At 44.8% G+C, this 19189-nt stretch overlaps 1 protein-coding gene across 1 annotated transcript in view; it reads right to left on the reverse strand.

Annotated features, from left to right (window-relative positions):
- LOC126485332 (fringe glycosyltransferase) overlaps positions 1-19189 on the reverse strand; it is a 653108-nt gene that overhangs the window by 137272 nt on the left and 496647 nt on the right. Inside the window, exon 6 of the mRNA XM_050108865.1 lies at positions 12773-12920. Coding sequence (XP_049964822.1) covers positions 12773-12920 — 148 coding nt within the window. The remainder of the gene's footprint in view (positions 1-12772; positions 12921-19189) is intronic.

Genomic DNA, 19189 nt, shown 5'->3' on the forward strand with positions numbered 1-19189 from the left:
TCTTTACTTCACTCGCATTAACACCCATGCTAAACAGAAAGACAGACGGTTTTTATTTCACCTGGGAGTGACGGCGCTTCGGTCGGCTAATGTTGAGTCAGCGCGTAATGGGAGTTGATAGTATATGCACAACTTACCTTCATACGCTGAGAGAGAGGTGAGTTTCCCTTAGTCACCACTGTACTTGTTTATTATAGCGCCACCACGTGTTTCCTTTATCCGCCAAGTGCAACTATATCGTGGTTGAGCAACAGCATCTCGTCCGTTATTTCTCTACCTTCTGACGCCACTGCGCAATTCGCTACAGGAAGCTAACTCGCACTAATGGGAACTAACGATCGTTTCGGTATTCTTACTACTGGCGTCAGTGCAACGTCGGAGACTGTGTATCACCAACCTGAACCTAAAGACCCTTAGTCTCTGCAGATAACCCGCTCTGCCTTAATAGTTTTCCATGCGCAGTGCGGGCGTGTGATGATCTATCTTAATAGTCATGAGACTAATGCCGCCTCGACGGAGAAACTGCTATTTGACGGTCACGTCACTGCTATGGACTGCATACTGCATCGGATCAGTGGCAAAAATTACCAAGCTTAGAAATATTCTGCTGGTTCAGAATGGTGCCGGCTCCTGATTTCTTCTGTGGCTTGCAGAACAAGTGTACAGTTATCTGTCACAGAAATGTTAGTTCTATTGGAACAGTCTAAGCAGTGCCCTACCGACAGGTTTCATTTCGCTATTATCCTTTCCATCTTCTTCGATATGGCGATAATAAAACTGCATTCGTAAGCATCATCTGTCTCATCAAAGCTGTTAATCTTCAGACATCGACTGTACCCATGCGCAGAAGATTACAGATAAACGACCTCGATGGGTCATAGAACACACTTCCCTATTTTCCAATAATTTTTATTCACTTTTATCCGTTCGGGATCCTTCCAAGGGAAGGCGAATATTCTTTGCAGACCAAGCCTTTGTAATAAGAATACACGCTTATCATATTACAAGACACATTCATGCTATTAAGAGGGTTGGTCGAAGTTTCAATTATAAACGAAGAAAAAAAGGTATTGTGCGGTTAATTTTTTTGTAGGTACATATCTGCTGTCGTGGCACATACTGAAATCGCGGGTCCACAGCTCCCGTCCCAACCTCTTCGTCTCAGAGTAGCACTTGCAACCTAAGTCCTCAGTTATTTGCAAGATGTATTCCAGTCTCTGTTTCCCTCTACCGTTTTTACCCTCCACAGTTCCCTCTAGTACCAGGAAAGTTATTCCCCGATGTCTTAACAGATGTCCTATTACCCTGTCCCTTCTTCTTGTCAGTGTTTCCCATATATTGTTTTCCTCACCAATTCTGCGGAGAAACATCTCATTCCTTACCTTATCAGTCCATACAATTTTTAACGTTGTAGCAACACATCTCAAATGCTTCGATTCTCTTCTGTTTAGGTTTTTCCACAGTCCATGTATCACTGCCATATACTGTGTTCCAAGCATACATCCTCAGAAATTTCTTCCTCAGATTAAGGTCTATGCTTGATAACTAGCAGATCTCTCTTGACAGGGAATGCCCCTTTTTCCTAGCGCTAGACTGCTTTTTATGTCATTCCTGCTCAGTCCGTCATGGGTTATTTTGCTGACTAGGAAGCAGAATTCCTTAACATCTACTCTATAAACACCAATACTGATGTTACGTTTCTCGCTGTTCTGATTTCTGTTACTTCTCATTACTGTCGTCTTTCTTTCATTTACTCTAAACCCATGTTCTGTAGTCATTATACTGTTGATTCCATTCAGCAACTCCTGAAATTTTTCTTCGTTTCTACTGAGGATAGCTATGTCATCAGCGAATCTTACCACTGATATCCTTCGAACTTGAATTTTAATTCCACTATTTAATGTTTCTATTGTTTTCGTAATTGCTTCTTCGATGTATAGATTGAACAGTAGGGGCGAAAACTACATACCTGTCTTACTCCTTTTTTAGTTCGAACACTTCGTTCTTGTTCTTCCACTCTTATTGTTCCTGTTGGCTCTTGTACATACCGTAAATTACCCGTCTCTCCGTATAGCTTACTCCTATTTTTCTCAGAATTTCCAACATGTTGCACCACTCGACATTGTCGAACCCTTTTTCAAGGTCGACATTTTCTATGAACGTGCCTTGATTTTTCTTTAGTCTTGCTTCCATTATCAGTCACAATCTCAGAATTGCCTCTCTGGTGCCTTTACCTTCCCTGAAGCCAACGCCGATACAGAAGCCAAAAGTAAAACGGCACAGGCCGTCTCCACTGTAGCAACGGGCTGCGCAACCCTGTTTCGTTCCTCTGGCGGCGTGCTACGGTTCTGTGGAGCGGGGTTTTCCGAGCGTACCACGACCGCACAGAGGTACTTGCAAACCAAGAACACATACATAACTTTACTCTCTCTAGATGTTAATTAAAACTTAACGAGTACACCTCGTACATGGTCCTCTACGCATAAATAATCCAAAGTGCACGTTGTAAGAGAAGCAGCAGAGGCGCCAGCATGCACGGTTAAGTCTAGATAGAGTATCACTCTCTGCCAGCAGTCTCACACACGCCTTGCTCTTTTCCCAGGAGTGCAGTCGTTTACTACCACAACAGCGCGAAACGTTCTTTCAATATTTCATTTGTTGCAGATGTGATGCGCTGTAACCTGTTACAGTTTCGATGCTTTGCAGCTCATTCCAGTAGCCAGATTCGGGAGCAGAATATTTTAACTGAAGGCCTTCATATAGTTCTGTATAGCCCCCACTATGAACAGTAATTAAATTCAGCGTCTGAAAACTACACTCGTCCCCACTAGGAAACACACATAAGGGAAACTTCCCATCGCAGCTCCCTCAGATTTGGTGTTAAAATGGCCCAGTGGATAGCCCGTCGAAAACGGAACACAGATAAAGCATGAGAACAGGAAGAAGGTATGCTGAACTGTGAGAAAAGAAGGAAAACAGAAACAGTGAACAGTGCAAGCTTTAGATCTGCAACATCGAGCGAATGGCAGCAACCAAGTTGTCGTGGTCTTGTGGTCACGAGGTTGGACGACGAAACGGAAGACCCGTGTTTAAATCTCCCTCGTACTTCACTTTTTTTCACAAATTTTTAAGCTTACCGTCCGGTCACCGACATGTCTGGTGTCTTTCTGTAGTCTTGGCAATTGTCATACTACACATTGGTTATAGAATATAATTCAAGTGGTAAGAACATATTACCGTCGCAAGTAAATGTGATGAATAGTGAGAGCAGACGAGATGCCTCATAGACGTCTCACAGAAATTCAAACAACAAATAAACAGATATGGACTGTGTTACAACGATGAAATTCAAGAGTTAAAACTTCCAAAACGGAATGCAAGAGGCTTAACGTATGGTACTTGTGTGTAGTGAATAGGAGGTGCGTATGTGTGTAACCCTTCGTTACACGTCGCTGTTGCAAACGGACGTTACCCCACAATACAGACACACAAATTAATAGAGCGAACAGACACGTCAATGACCGGATGGACATGAAGGAGGATTGAACCCAGACCTCCCCCTTCGCAATCCAATACCATGTCCACGACACCATGGCCAATCAAAGCGGCTCAATGTTGCACATGTTGCTTTTGGACCGTACGCTGTTTCCATTTTACTGCTACTCTCCACAGTTCAGTACACCTTCCTCCTGTTTTCATGCTTGATCTGTGTTCAGTTTTTGACAGGCAATCCAATGGGCCACTTTACCACTAAATCTGAGGGAGGTGCGATGGGGAGTTTCCCCCGTCAGCATATCTACAATCGAAGTCCACGCTGAACGGTTATGCGAGACTTTATCGCCGCAAATGTAACACGTTCAAACTAGCTCTGCTTCAGAAAACTATCGACAGAACAGAAGATATTATTCCGGACTATGTCAGGCTGCAATGAACTAGTAGCAGCAGTGTCATTCCTTCGCCTTCAGAATCGCTGAGTCTGCTGCTAGCCCTCGGTGCCAGTCAATATTTTGCTATTAAGTTCAAATGGTTCAAATGGCTCAGTACTATCGGACTTAACAGCTGAGGTCATCAGTCCCCTAGAACTTAGAACTACGTAAACCTAACTAACCTAAGGACATCACACACATCCATGCGCGAGGTAGGATTCGAACCTGCGACCGTAGCGGTCGCGCGGTTCCAGACTGTAGCGCCTAGAACCGCTCGGTCATCCTGGCCGGCTGCTATTAAGTCTGATATTACTTTCAATTAGCTGGCTGAATACACTCTTTACGCGAATAGGATCGACATTCCCGAGATTGTGGGCTGTAAGAGAAATACATATAAAAAGTAAACACACTGCGGTCTCTATGGCTGTCTCCTCCACATAGTAAGGCGTTCAGACACTACCAACGCCTTCTCTTCAGATTCACAGGCCACAGCTACTTTATTTACGATTAGCCCACGAAGTTCTTCAGGAAAGCATAATGATCGCTTCAACGGTGACAGGGAAAATGAAGAAGTGAAATGGATGGCTCACGGAGCAGAACCAAGACCGGCGGATGTGGTACCAGACCGCTGAGTCGCGACATCGTACAGACCTGTTTCCTCTCGGAAACCCAGGGTTCGGTTGACGTCATAGTAACGAGCACTTTTTTGTCCTACCACAAATTCTACTCACTCCACCATTATCTTTTTTCCACCAAATCCTTCCAGCTCAAAATATGAATGTTACACGGGACTGTAACATTTAGAGTAACGATCAAAGGCGACTCTTATGTGAAGTATGGAAAGCAGGAATATTTGGCACACTCCAGTAGCGGTGCTCTTTTTTATCACGTCACCCAAGACCAATGGCGAACTTTCATTTTTTATATATAAGCGCCAGGGACTGAATCTATTTTTACTTACCACCCGTAATTTTAAATTACTGAGAAGGAAATCAATTGGAAACAATGTTGCATTCTCTAAATATATATTCCATATTTTTGCTGCCTATAATTGAAAAACAACTGTTTGACAAGTGAAAAATACCTATTTTGTAACGCTGACTTGCTTTCTGATGAAAGCTCTTTTGTTGAAAACCTTCTCCAGCTTAGAAAGCAACGAATGTAGCTAGATGTCATTAGACAATGTGGTGGACGTTGCTCTTTGTGATTTTTATTCCTCACTAGGGGAACATTTGTGTATGTTTCGATTAAGTACCTACACAATTCAGCGAACACGATATTTTGCCACGTATTTTCCTTGCTGTTAGCGAAGGGTTGTACTTACGGTGTTGTTTTCGTGAAGGGTGGAGGTGGGTGATTTGTCTGTCTGGGTGTTACGGCAGCCCCTGGAAACCTTTTCTTATGAGAACCGACTGATCTGTAGCACAGCACGAAACCTATCTTAATTTGGAAAGTGACACTCTGGATGTAGTCAGTGAAACAAGCAAATGTGAATAAGAAATTTTAGTGAACGTAATTGATCTATAGGGTAGCACGAGACAGTATTTAATGCACTTTTCTGTATGAATAACAAAGTAAATTAATGCAAGTTTTACTGTGCAGGGAGAAGAGTTCTAGCGAATATTTTTTGTATGTTTTTTATATATCACGCACATCAACTATTAAACATTCGTTGAGATAGTGGTAAGGTGGAAGGTGTTCAAGAAAGAAGGTTTGTTGTTTCTGCCTTGTGGTGATACTTTTTGTCATCCTTGTACCGATCGTATTGTTTAATATAAAATGACGGTGGATAACATTAGTGAAAAACTCTAGATCGCAATGGTTATTTTATTTAAAATGACGGGTTTCGGACTAGTCACAGGCCATCTTCAGAATAGCACTACTAGCTGAAGAAGAAGGTCCAGAACAGTTAGTAGACCTCAGTCGTTGAAACTCAGTTTCTCCGAAAACGTAATCAAAAATTTTAAATGAAGGCGGGTCAACAGAAACGAAAATCACTGTTTTAATACGAGACAATACACTTTCTTATGGTTAAGTAACCATAGCAGGACTACTACCATTCTCGCATTCTTAGATAATCGAATATCAAGGACATTTGAAATTTAAGGTTTTCTCGGTACATGTTTTCATGCTTTAACCATCAGTCATTGCTCCACTGCATCATCAGGAGAGCTTTAATATTTCTACAGATACAAAAATATTTGACACGTTGGAGTAGGACTCGCCCTCTTAATTGCTATCTAATGAACCGGGCGTTACCCGGGCACGAAGTCTATGCCCGCAACACGCAGCGTCTGGCCTTATGCTTTATCGTAATGTCATAACGTAAGCTTGTCAGGAACCGTTCACAAACTCGAGTGGATTCTTGAGAGCGCGAAATCCTCAGCCTTTTAGGCGTTCTAGTGTATTCCGAGAGATTCGACCGTTTTCTAGGTATTTCAATCCGAAAACAAAACTATATCGAAATGTAATGAGTGGGCACCCAAATCACGAAACGTACTTAATAAATTCTTTTCTCCTAGCAAAGAATATAAATAAAACCTATCGAAAGCGGCAAAGCAATGTCGTTAAGTTTTTAACGCATAAAGAATAATTAGTAAATCCGTATATCCTCGCAAGTAAATTCGCTGTTAGTTTATATTCGTAAAAATAAGAGTGCGGTGCTTAATTCTGTTACTGACTTAAACTTCGGAAAATACATCTGTGACTAAGTTGAAAAAACCAACAGCGCCATCTATTGATTCTTTGGGGTGCTACGAAAATAAGAGTGCCGTCTATTAGTTCTTTGGTGTACTACGCCTTGATTATTAAACGTCTGAACTACTAAGCTGAGCAGACGATTTTAGATAAAAGTTTAAATTACTATTTCTTTTCCTCCGTGTTCTGATTTTGATGAAATAAAGCTTATACGCTGCACGACGCTAAGATCAGGTTACGTGTGGAAATGCCACGAAAATTCGTCTAGCGGTTTTGGTGATTAGTATGGCCAGACGGACAGACCTTACTGTTTTACTATTAGTATAAGTGTAGATACATATAGTTTATCTATAGGATCTACAGGATTGAAAGTATTTAAACCGACAAACTCTGGAAGGTTTTAGGGGACATCAAAACAAATATTTTTCCCTAATGTCATTTTTTCCTACGAGGATTATTTCAACCGTTGGAGGCCGTATTAAGCTCTTCAGTTGATAGAGGCCTTATTACGATCTTCAGTTGTAGGCAACTGCTGTCCACCACTGTAGTAGCGCATTGTCTCTGTTTACTAATGGAGCAATACACCTAGAGTGAGTACACTGATATGGTTGGTGCGTACTACATAGCGCACCACAACGGACGAGCTGCACAGCGGGTTTATCAACAACAATATCCTAATCGCCGTATCCCGCATCATACGACATTTGATGCTGTGTACCAACGTCTGCGTGAGACCAGGCCATTTAGCAGATTACCTGGACAGGGATGCCGTCGGACGGTAAGAACGCTGCAATTTGAGGAAGCTGTCTTGCAGCATGTGGAGCGGGATCCTTCAATCAGCACTCGTGCAATTGCACGTCACATGGGGACGAATCATACGAAAGTAAGAACAGTCCTTCGAGAGCAATTGTTACGTCCATTTCACTTACAGCGTGTCCACAACCTGGAACAAGTTGATTATCCACCCAGAGCACAGTTTTCGCAGTGGTACTTGGAACAGTGTGAAATGCATCCTACATTTCCATCCTATGTGTCGTTTACCGATGAAACAACGTTCGTGCGTGATGGAGTCTTCAACAAGCACAATTCGCATGTTTGGAGTGAGGATAACCCACATGCAACAGTTACTAGCGCTCATCAAGTGCGGTTCTTCGTTAATGTGTAGGTCGGTGTTGTTGGAGACTGTTTAATTGGGCCGTATCTGCTACCTAGTCGTTGTCTCTTGGTCATAAAAAAATGGAAAAGTCTTTGTTGGTTCCATTAATTTGCCGCCAGAGAAATCTTCCTCTACCGGTTTAAATACTGCTCATAGGAAAAAATGACATTAGGGGAAGTATTTGTTTTGGTGTCCCCTATAAGCTCCCAGAGTTTGTCGGTTTAAATATTTTTCACCCTGTATAGTTTTTGGTGGGTCAGTATCAGTATACTTAACATATATGGCTTTGCCTTAGAAGCTTAATTTTTTACATCGCAAAGCGATCGTAGACCTTAGTATTTGACAAGTACGTTTTTAGGGTCCCTAAAAATTGGGATGTTTGCTGACGGGCAGACAGACGGACTGACAGACAGACAGAAAGTGGCTTCCGAAGGGTTCGCTTTCACCGATTGAAATACAGAACCGTCTAAGATGACAGGTTGGAACTGCATCAGGTCAGGCTCGCAGAAGTCATAAAGGTTTGCAGTACAGACAGTCGCAGGCAGAGCGTGGCCGAAGTACGCGGCGGCTGTACAAACTGAAATCTATCACGTACCGAACAAAAACAGAGTTTCGAGGGCGTTGTTTAGAGACATAATAAAACCACAAGACAAGGCTCACCTTTCGGCCGCGGGCCTACAAAAACAGAGGAGCGCGCGGGGCAGCGACGCTGTGATTGCGTTACGCGGTGCCGGCCAGCCACGTGTGTGCATGTGAGCGCGGCTGCGGCCGCCGCGGGCAGGCGCTCGCATTGCCACGCCCAGCCCCGACTGCTGTGGGAATGCTGCGGCCGCTGCGTTGCGTCACCGGGAAAAACAATAACAGCCCGACCCGGCACCTGCAGCTCTGCGGTCGCGCCAATAACAGCGGCTGTTACAAGCGACGTAAAGCCGCGCGCAAAATCGCTGACCTCTCCCCAACTACAATCCTACCTCCCAATGGTTCTCACTACAGCTGCCTCCATGTAGGGTATTTGCGACAGCAGTATCCGCGCTCAACTTCAACCTGTTCACTAGTAGGCAATAGGAAAAATACGGAACTTTATTCACTGTCGTTTCTCAATTGTGATCTGTTGTTTCTCTAGCGAACTCAAGCACGCAATCTCCGTATGAGGGAGAAGACTGTCCTACAAATGGAGCGTGTGTCGTCCTAACCATCTTCATCGTAGTAGGGCATCCACAACGGCCGAGAAGCCTCTGAAACTACGTTAGCATGTAAATCTGATCAGCATGGAAAACGCTGATGTAGGCTTCCGTGATTATAGCCTAATATGGTGTAGCGCCCCAGCGAGCAAGCAGAAGGGCCGCGGCACGACGTGGCACGGACTCGACTAGTGTCTGAACTAGTGCTGGAGGGAACTGACGCCATGAATCCCGCAGGGCTGTCCACAAATGGTTCAAATGGCTCTGAGCACTATGGGACTTAACTTCTGAGGTCATCAGCCCCCAGAACTTAGAACTACTTAAACCTAACTAACCTAAGGACATCAGACACATCCATACCCGAGGCAGGATTCGAACCTGCGACCGTAGCGGTCGCGCGGTTCCAGACTGAAGCGCCTAGAACCGCTCGTCCACACCGGCCGGCGGCTGTCCATAAATCCGTAAGGGTACGAGAGGGTGGAGATCTCATCTGAACAGCACGTTGCAAGGCATCCCAGGCTCAATAACGTTCATATCTGGCGAGTTTGGAGGCCAGCGACAGTGCTTAAATCAGAAGTGTGTTTCTGTCGCAATTCTGGACGTGAGGAGTGTCGCACTGTCCTGCTGGAATTGCCCAAGTCCATCGGAATGCACAATGGACACGAACAGATGCAGGTGATCAGAGCGGATGCTTACGTACGTGTCACCGGTGAGAGTCGTATCTAGACGTGTCAGGGGTGGCATATCACTCCAACTGCACACGCCCCACGCCATTACAGAGCTTTCTCCAGCTTGAAAAATCCCCTGCCGACGTGCAGAGTCCATGGATTCATAAAGGTGTCTCCATTCCCGTACACGTCCATCCGCTCGATACAATCTGAAATGAGATTCGCCCGACCAGGCAACATGTCTCCAGCCTTCAACAGTCCAATGGCGGTGTTGACGGGCCCAGGCGAGGCGTAAAGCTTTGTGTCGTGCTGCCATCAAGGGGCCTTCTGCACCGAAAGCCCGTATCAATGATGTTTCGTTGAATGATTCGCACGTTGACATTTGTTGATGGCCCAGCATTGAAATCTGCAGCAATTTGCGATAGGGTTGCACTTCTGTCACTTCGATGGATTCTTTTCAGTCGTCGTTGGTCCCGTTCTTGGAGGATCTTTTCTCGGCCGCAGCTCTGTCGAAGATTTGATGTTTTGCCGTGTTCTTGATACTCATGGCACACTCGCGAAATGATCGTACGGGAAAAACCCCATTCATAGCTACCTCGGAGATGTTGTGCCCATCGCTCGTGCGCCGACTAACACCACGTTCCAACTCAAATTTTGGTAACCTGCCATTGTAGCAGCAGTAACCGATTTAACAACTGCGCTAGACACTTGTCTTATACATGCTTTGCCGACCGCAGCGCCGTATTCTGCCTGTCCACATATATCTGTATTTGAATACGCATGTCTATACCAGTTTCTTTGGCGCCTCTGTGTAGCTTCCCGGGTATGGTGACACGTGAAGTTACATATTAAGTCACTGAATATAACCAACGTTTCCGCCATCATCCTGCTCTACTTTAGAAGTGCCAGCGACAATGTCCTCTCACTGACTTCGCTCACGTGAAAGTTCCCAGTCAGCTAAGGTAAGAAATAAGAACACAAGTTGTATTAGTGCGGCCCTTTATTGGACAGAGAGTGGTATGATCGCATCCTGATCTAAGCTTGGGATCGTGAGATATTTCAGTTCTGACTGTGAGCGATAGTCAGAATTGACGTAGTGGGCGATGGCCGCAAGCAGCCATTGTCGCATGGTGTGGTGAGACGGAGGCCGAAAACGTCAAATCACTGTGGCGGGAGCTTGCAACGTGCTGTCGTGAAATCTACAAAGAAGGCAAAAGGGGCAACAACTTAAAGTCCGACGCAGTCTGCAGTAGCAGACACTCCTTGGCGCTGAACTGAAGGACCCATCCCAGGCTGCGCAGATCACGGAAGGAAAATATGTCCATCATAAAATTACGTTATGGAAAAGTTAACTTGGGTGGAAAATTACTTCAAGTATTGTTACGTACGTGTCTGCACTGGAGCAACCTATATTTACAAGAAGGGAAAACAATATTGAAGTTTATTGTCTGACGTCACTGTAGACAATGGAAGCTAGAAGTGGGGGGTGACAGACAACTGCCTCGAGAGAACGCGAGTTAGGATGCGTGTCAAACGGTAGCTCCACCTCACTTGCGTAATAAGTTTTGTCTTTATCTGTAATTACGTACAGTCGCGTGCGAAGTGCTGTTAAGTGCTGTTGGTCAAGTATATTTTGCATACTTACACGAAGGTGTCACTGAGGAAACTAGTGACCTGTTCGTTAAACCAGAGGTGACTTACCGCCCCAACGCTACCATGTTTTCAGTAAATTAGGCACGTATGAACTGTTTCGATTTTCACGAACATTTGTGATCATAATGCCTATTTAAGTTCGTTTAGGAGCCTTGATACGGCGATAGGTTCGTTATTACGTTCTGCCGACACGAGCTGTTGCTAATCTATACGCTTACCTTCCAGTGCTGGCGACGAACTGGAATCCTTCCCGGGACGGAGGTTATATGTAACCGGTGTCGAACTGCCTACCAGGTAACAAGGGTCTTCAGGAATACCGTATAGTCTGGCTTTCGAAATATTGCAAGTAGTAAATCACTCCTGGAGTATCGGAACCTATAGCCACTTATCTTTAATGCTAAATTCCAGGTGTTTTAGAATGTTAGCGAAGTATTTGCTCTATAATAAGAATGAAGAGTTATAAATGTACAGCACACGTTAAGAATGGAAATCATTGCCTCCTCAATTCCTCGTAAGTACCATGTTACGAGGTTAAGCACCAGTGAACCACAAATAATTTGATGTTGGAAATATGAGATGTACTAATATATTTGTAAGGTTGTCTTTTTTTTTTTAAAAAAATGACGTCTTAAAAGCAAATTAATGAGAGCAAATGAACATCTTAAAACGTTTGGAACGCTCATGACAGCCGCCTCAGCTTCAGCCTGACAGGACGCCTGTCCTCTCCCGTGACTATGCTTGTTAGATTTTCTACGAATTCCCTGAGCCACTCCTGGATGACGCCGCGATAGCTGCAGACAACTTGTCAAGTATTTGGCAGGTCGTTACCAACGAACATTGTTGTGTAAATTTCAATCTCGCCATAGATTCCGGCCTTCCTGCCTTCGTTAAAGAACAGAGGAAAGAATGTGTAGGTTTCGAAGTGCGCTCAAACCAACCAGCAAAGTGCTAAACCAACACCGGCATGCGCTTCTTTCTGTCCCGTCTCTAAAATGTGCAAGTCTCGTTGCTACGAGGTAAGGTGTCGTCTTTGTGTTTCTCGGTATGTATAGCCACTTCCCGTCTGAAATATCGTTTCATGCAAGGAAATCCATTCCATTTCTTTTTTAAATCTTACAACACGAAGATATAGCAACTACTTAGGGTGTTCCTCTCTTGTTCACTCGTCGAAGTTCCCACCAAATTTGTTTGGTTCAAATGGCTCTGAGCACTATGGGACTTAACATCTGTGGTCATCAGTCCCCTAGAACTTAGAACTACTTAAACCTAACTAACCTAAGGACATCACACACATCCATGCCCGAGGCAGGATTCGAACCTGCGACCGTAGTGGTCGCGCGGTTCCGGACTGAGCGCCTAGAACCGCTAGACCACCGCGGCGGGCACCAAATTTATTTCTCTGTCTGTTATACAGGATGCGTTGTCTATGGAAATATCATGCTTTACGCACACGCACACGCACACACTTGAGTAGCGAGCTGAAGTACTTACAGCGGTGTTGTCCCTGTTGAGGATCTCAAGTGGCGCGCGAATGCTGGGCTTGCCGAGGTACCAGTCTTGCTGCGGGTTGTACCCCGACAGGACGCGCACCAGCCGTGGTACATTCACGTAGTTGTCATCGTCTACGTGACAGAACCACCTGAAACAGGGACGGGCACCTTAGGTCATATATGTGCATTTTTTTTTGTAAGTGCTTTTATCCACACAAAATACAGATGAAAATTGCTTACACTGCAAACCGTCAAAACTTTTACTTGTTTGCGGCGTTGCTAACATGTAAACAAAGAAAAAACAATGCAGCTACGTTATTTCCAAGAAAGATTGCCTATCGAATTTGGAGTGGTAAAAAACGATACATATCTAACGTGCGATAGTAAATCGATTATGTAAGTCTCGTGGCGCGCGTTATGATTAATTGTTTGCGACCGTCATTTTTATCAGTTTTCCGTTGTTTCTTCAGTGCGTGTACATTACATTCCCGCCGTAATAATTTGTGATTTGATTGAGAAACCCAAACGGTTTCTGTTGATAGCGAGTGTAATGTCTGCTGCTTCTCATGTTTCTTCTGCGGATTGTCTGACATGGAAAACTAATTCCATGCATATCCAGCATAGACAAATGTTGGATTTTTTGTCGGAAATATGGACTTCTACCGGACGAGGAAAGGAGGGACTGTGTTGACTGTGGTGTTACGAAGTCTGTAATATTTAGTGAGAGGAGTGTGGACACAGATACCGTTGCAATTTCATTGCGGACAGCGAACCAGCATCAGGAAAAATACATGGTTCGAGTCCTCCAAATTATCGATTCAGACGAACGTAATTTTGTATCGTGCTGGATTCGAGATTACACGTTGCAAGCCACAGCAAGAGAAACTGAGTTACCGGCAAATACCGTGTGTAACTATTTCCGGTTTTGCCGAGAGCTGTGTTACGTGGTAGTGACAAATGACAAGTGTGCCAATTGGTGGACCGAATAAAATAGTAGAAGTAGACGAATCTCATATTTGCCGGACGAAAGAACTATAGAGGACGACCTTCTAAAAAAGAAGTAGATCATATTAGGGTTTTCTGCGGGATAGAAAGAGACTGCCGCAAGTGTTTCGTTGTGAGGGTATTGTCCTGAGACAAGGTGACTTCAGTGCGTCTCATAAAACACTTCATATTGCCTGGAACAAAAGTCTTCACAGACGGGTTTCAGTCGTACCAGAGTCTGATAGCGGAAGGGTTCGACCACGAATTCATGAACCACTCTGTGGAGTTCGTCTCTTCGGATGACGCCAGTGTCCACACCCAGCATATAGAACGGCTGTGGAAGTCTGTCAAGTCTACAATAAAAACAGAAGGACGTCCAGGACAGAAGAACAAACTGTACTTGTTCCAGTACCTATACTCCCACAACTTGCGTTTGCAGCGGTAGGTCGACGCATGCGACTCTGCCGATATTCCTACGCGATATTGGCAGAATTTACTCTGGCTACGGGAAAAAAGGAATTGCCCCTGTAGCTTATACATCATACGGACTGTCACAAGACGATAACACCGACGACGAGTAAGGTAAGTCGTCTCCTTTGAATTTACAAGCGCTTCTCTAACGCTTTTCTTTTGTCGTTGCTGTAGTGACGACTTGAAACATACTCATAACGCGCGCCACGAGACTTCTATAATCGATTTACTATCGTACGTTCGATATGTATCGTTTAGGCCCCTCAAACTTCGATAGGCAATCATTCTTGGAAATTACCAAAATTTCTTACACTGTAAACCGTCAAACCTTTTACTTGTTTGCGGTGTTGCTAATATGTAAACAAAGAAAAAACAATGCAGCTACGTTCCGGCTGCAGAGTTAGCTGCTACTTGATTGTACTTTTTGTACGGAATGACTACAGCTGGACCGGGTATTTTACTGGCAAATATCATCTAGCAAACATAGTTCTCTCATCAGTTACAGCAACTGTAAAAGAAGAGCTGCACAAAATGAGCGCGTGACGATTCACGGTCTCTTGGCAGGGTTAGCGTGCACAAAACGTTCTGGCAGTAAGGAGACCCGTCCCCCACCGCTGCCGCCACAGATCACGCATGTGTGTGCGTTGTCAGGAAGCGAAATGACCTGGCAGTTGTCTGTCTATTGTTGCCGTCATTACTGCTCTCCTTGTTCGCAGACCGCACGTAATAATACCCTTCACGACAAAGAAAAGGTTTTTCCGTCCACCCCTTCAGAAAGCAATGCTACCTGAATACATTTGTCAACTTAGTAACAAATCTGTTCTTGGAAATGAGTCCGCTTGCGAGGAAGAAACAGATGCGGTAACTGCCTGCCGAAACCACATTCTCAAGTGCGAATCAGAGAGAAGGTATAATAAGATCCATTATTGTGTCTGAAATGAATGTTTATGCAACAGTTTAAGGATTTGAAAGCAAAAATCACAGATCTTTATTTAGCACAATATATTTAAGTCACAGGACGCATTCAGTTTTAGAACAGACAGCAGATACGCGCAAGCCATGAATGCTGGATGTGATTCTTTTTCAGAGCTAGTTTTCGTGTAGAATTATACTGAAACGCAGTAATGAACTACTACTAATTTCAATAGTTCATTCTATGAACGAAACACATCAATGTGTCACGTTTGCATGTCCATTCCTCCACTCTTCGCCCATAAGGAGGAGGCAAGAGAGAAATAAAGATGTCATCTCCTTTCTACCTAGACCTGGATAAAGGTTGCCATCGACGTGTATATTGATGACAGCAGAGTTACTAGATTATACGTCCAGAACGCGACATTAGAACTACTGAAAAAGAAGTGTTTATTTCTCACTGTTAGAAAGATTGTTATTATAAAACAGAGCGAGAACGTGTAGCCCAAATTTAATATCTACTAGAATAAAATGGTTCAAATGGCTCTGAACACTATGGGACTTAACATCTGAGGTCGTCAGTCCCTTAGAACAACTTAAACCTAACTAACCTAAGGACATCGCACACATCCATGCTCGAGGCAGGATTCGAACCTGCGGCCGTAGCGGTCGCGCGGTTCCAGACTGAAGAGCCTAGAACCGCTCGGCCACACCGGCCGGCAATATCTATTAGAGAAAATGATCTCTAATGGTTATCCACATTGAGCCATTTCGATAAGATTGCTGAAAGGCAATACTAGATTACCGGTATTCCTTTCTTTGCAGGACGTATGTATTGGCTAGCTCTATGATCTCTCTATTACGTCCCATAAAAGTTAGATGGGATTCATGTCGGGCAATCTGGGTGGCCAAATCATTCGCTCGAACTGTCCAGAATGTTCTTCAAATCAACGGTGAACAACTATGGCCTGGTGAAAGGCGCTTTGTCATCCATAAAAATGCCACTGCTTGGGAACACGGCGTCCATGAATGGCTGTAAATAGCTGCGAGGTAGCCGAATTGGCAGGAATTGGCGCTGTACAAAACGGAAGTACTTTTAGTGTCAAGAATTTTTTCATCTGCAACTTCAGCAATTCTACTGGGTATAAAAACAAAGGTACCAATTTGAATAGTATTGTTTTCGCTTTACTGGAGGTAACTGATTTCGGTTACAGTAACTATCATCAGGTCAAGATTTCAGATCACATGAGGAGACGGTGCCCGGAGCGTCTGTGCAATATTACAAGACAGTGACTCCCAAAATGTTTTGCTGGAGAGCCAATACTAACCTTGTGGGGTGCCACATCGAGCCATACATCTACCGATATTCCTATTAATTGGTAATCTACATAAATTACTATTTTCCAAGCCCCCAAAAGACGAGTTATGGTGGTGCGGTATGTTGGCCATCGGCTCACAAGTACTGACCGTTAAGTCGGGACTATCCGGAACACATCGTTTCGACTGTTGTCGGTTTCAAACTGCTGCCACACTCAGCGAGCCCAGAACTGTTATACCACAACTGCTTGGTGTTGTTCAATGTATGTGAGCGGATGATTCATTGATTCATAACAGTACTAGTGCTTACATTTAAATGCATTATGCAACATGAGACGCGTTCACAAATTTTCACTTACCGTCAGCTGCTAACGGGCGTTGATATACATCAACGGGAACAGGTGAAAATGTGTGCCCCGACCGGGACTCGCACCCGGGATCTCCTGCTTACATGGCAGACGATCTATCCATCCGAGCCACCGAGGGCACAGAGCATATTGCGACTGCAGGGACTATCTCGCTCACGCCTCCCGCGAGTCTCTCATTCTCACCTTGTATGTCCACACACTACATTCGTAGTGTCCCACCCCCAACACACTCATTACTCGTGGAAGACATTCTTACTAAGTCCCGCAAGAGTTCGGGGAATATGTGTGCATCCACTCAGGAGGAGGAGGTCATGGCCGGTATTGCTCCAGGGAAGTGTGGTAGGTCCGCTGTTGTTTTCTATCTTCATAAATGATCTTTTGGATAGGGTGGATAGCAATGTGCGGCTGTTTGCTGATGATGCTGTGGTGTACGGGAAGGTGTCGTCGTTGAGTGACTGTAGGAGGATACAAGATGACTTGGACAGGATTTGTGATTGGTGTAAAGAATGGCAGCTAACTCTAAGTATAGATAAATGTAAATTAATGCAGATGAATAGGAAAAAGAATCCCGTAATGTTTGAATACTCCATTAGTAGTGTAGCGCTTGACACAGTCACGTCGATTAAATATTTGGGCGTAACATTGCAGAGCGATATGAAGTGGGACAAGCATGTAATGGCAGTTGTGGGGAAGGCGGATAGTCGTCTTCGGTTCATTGGTAGAATTTTGGGAAGATGTGGTTCATCTGTAAAGGAGACCGCTTATAAAACACTAATACGACCTGTTCTTGACTACTGCTCGAGCGTTTGGGATCCCTATAAGGTCGGATTGAGGGAGGACATAGAAGCAATTCAGAGGCGGGCTGCTAGATGTGTTACTGGTAGGTTTGATCATCACGCGAGTGTTACGGAAATGCTTCAGGAACTCGGGTGGGAGTCTCTGGAGGAAAGGAGGCTTTCTTTTCGTGAATCGCTACTGAGGAAACTTAGAGAACCAGCATTTGAGGCTTACTGCAGTACAATTTTACTGCAGCCAACTTACATTTTGCGGAAAGACCACAAAGATAAGAGAGATTAGGGCTTGTACAGAGGCATATAGGCAGTCATTTTTCCCTTGTTCTGTTTGGGAGTGGGTCAGGGAGAGAAGATGCTAGTTGTGGTACGAGGTACCCTCCGCCACGCACCGTATGGTGGATTGCGGAGTATGTATGTAGATGTAGATATATATACTTATATGGATATGGTGTCTGTTCTTTCGGACATATCCATATAAGTATAAATGTTTTGAATGTCGTTTTTCTTCTGCTCACGGCCTTAATTTTGTATTCCTCGCTACAAATATATACAGCGATTGAAGATGACCGTCTCCACGAAGCCACGTTAATTCCATTTGAAATTTATAGAACACGTAATCAGTACAAGGCACACACGCGTATGAGTTGTCAGTCCTGGAAGAAAAGAAAACATTCCTGCTCACGACGAAATGAGAATTCTACCTGTTGCTGCTCCTAGTTTCGCTTCTGAGGTGAGCAGCCAACATTTCTTCTCTTCCTCCTCCTCCTCCTCCTCCAGAAGCTTCAATTGAAATGAAGTAAAACTTAAAATATTGCTGTTTGTCTAAGTATTTTTGTTTGTTACAGATCAGGAAAACAAAACTCTCCAGAATGTTACTTAACGTTTCCGAACTCTGTTGTTAGTTGCTAGATGTATATTACTGCGGTATACAATAAACTGAAAACGCCGGGCGGCAAGAGTACTTCATTCGGGCGGCAGTTTGACTATCACAGCCATAACGTATACATCACCGAATAAAATAATCTGGACTTTCAAGCCACGAGACGATTTTATTCAGTCGCGCCGCCACGGAAGACTACAGGAACACGTAATTTGTAAACGGATCCCGGCATGAACTTTTCGACGCCCCCCGTATAAATGCCGAGTCCGTGTGAGGTCAAATACCCGTGCCGCTTATCTGCCCGGCGCCATTTCCATCGCGGCCGGGGTCGGCTGCGAGAGGCCGCGCATTACCCGAGTCGTGGCGCGCGCCGCGGTGTCGGCTAAGCGCCGTAATTAACAGCGCCTATGATTTATTGACGCTTTGCTCGCTGATTGCTGCGGCGAGGGGGCCGCGTAGGTCCTGGAAGGCGAGCGGCCGCGCGCCCGACGCAGGCGGCCGCAGCGCGTACAGCCGGCCGGCCGGCCGCCGTTCTCCTTTTTCTTTCGCCGAACCGCAGACCGCGGGCGCCGCGCGCAGCGGCAACCCGCAACCCGCCACCGGCCGCTCCACGCACGACACAGATTACAGGCCCCACTGCCGGGCGAGGGACAGCAGAAATATTATCCTTTCGGATCCACCAGAGCGGAGGG

This window comes from Schistocerca serialis, chromosome 1, assembly GCF_023864345.2.
Source record: "Schistocerca serialis cubense isolate TAMUIC-IGC-003099 chromosome 1, iqSchSeri2.2, whole genome shotgun sequence".
NCBI lineage: Eukaryota > Metazoa > Arthropoda > Insecta > Orthoptera > Acrididae > Schistocerca > Schistocerca serialis.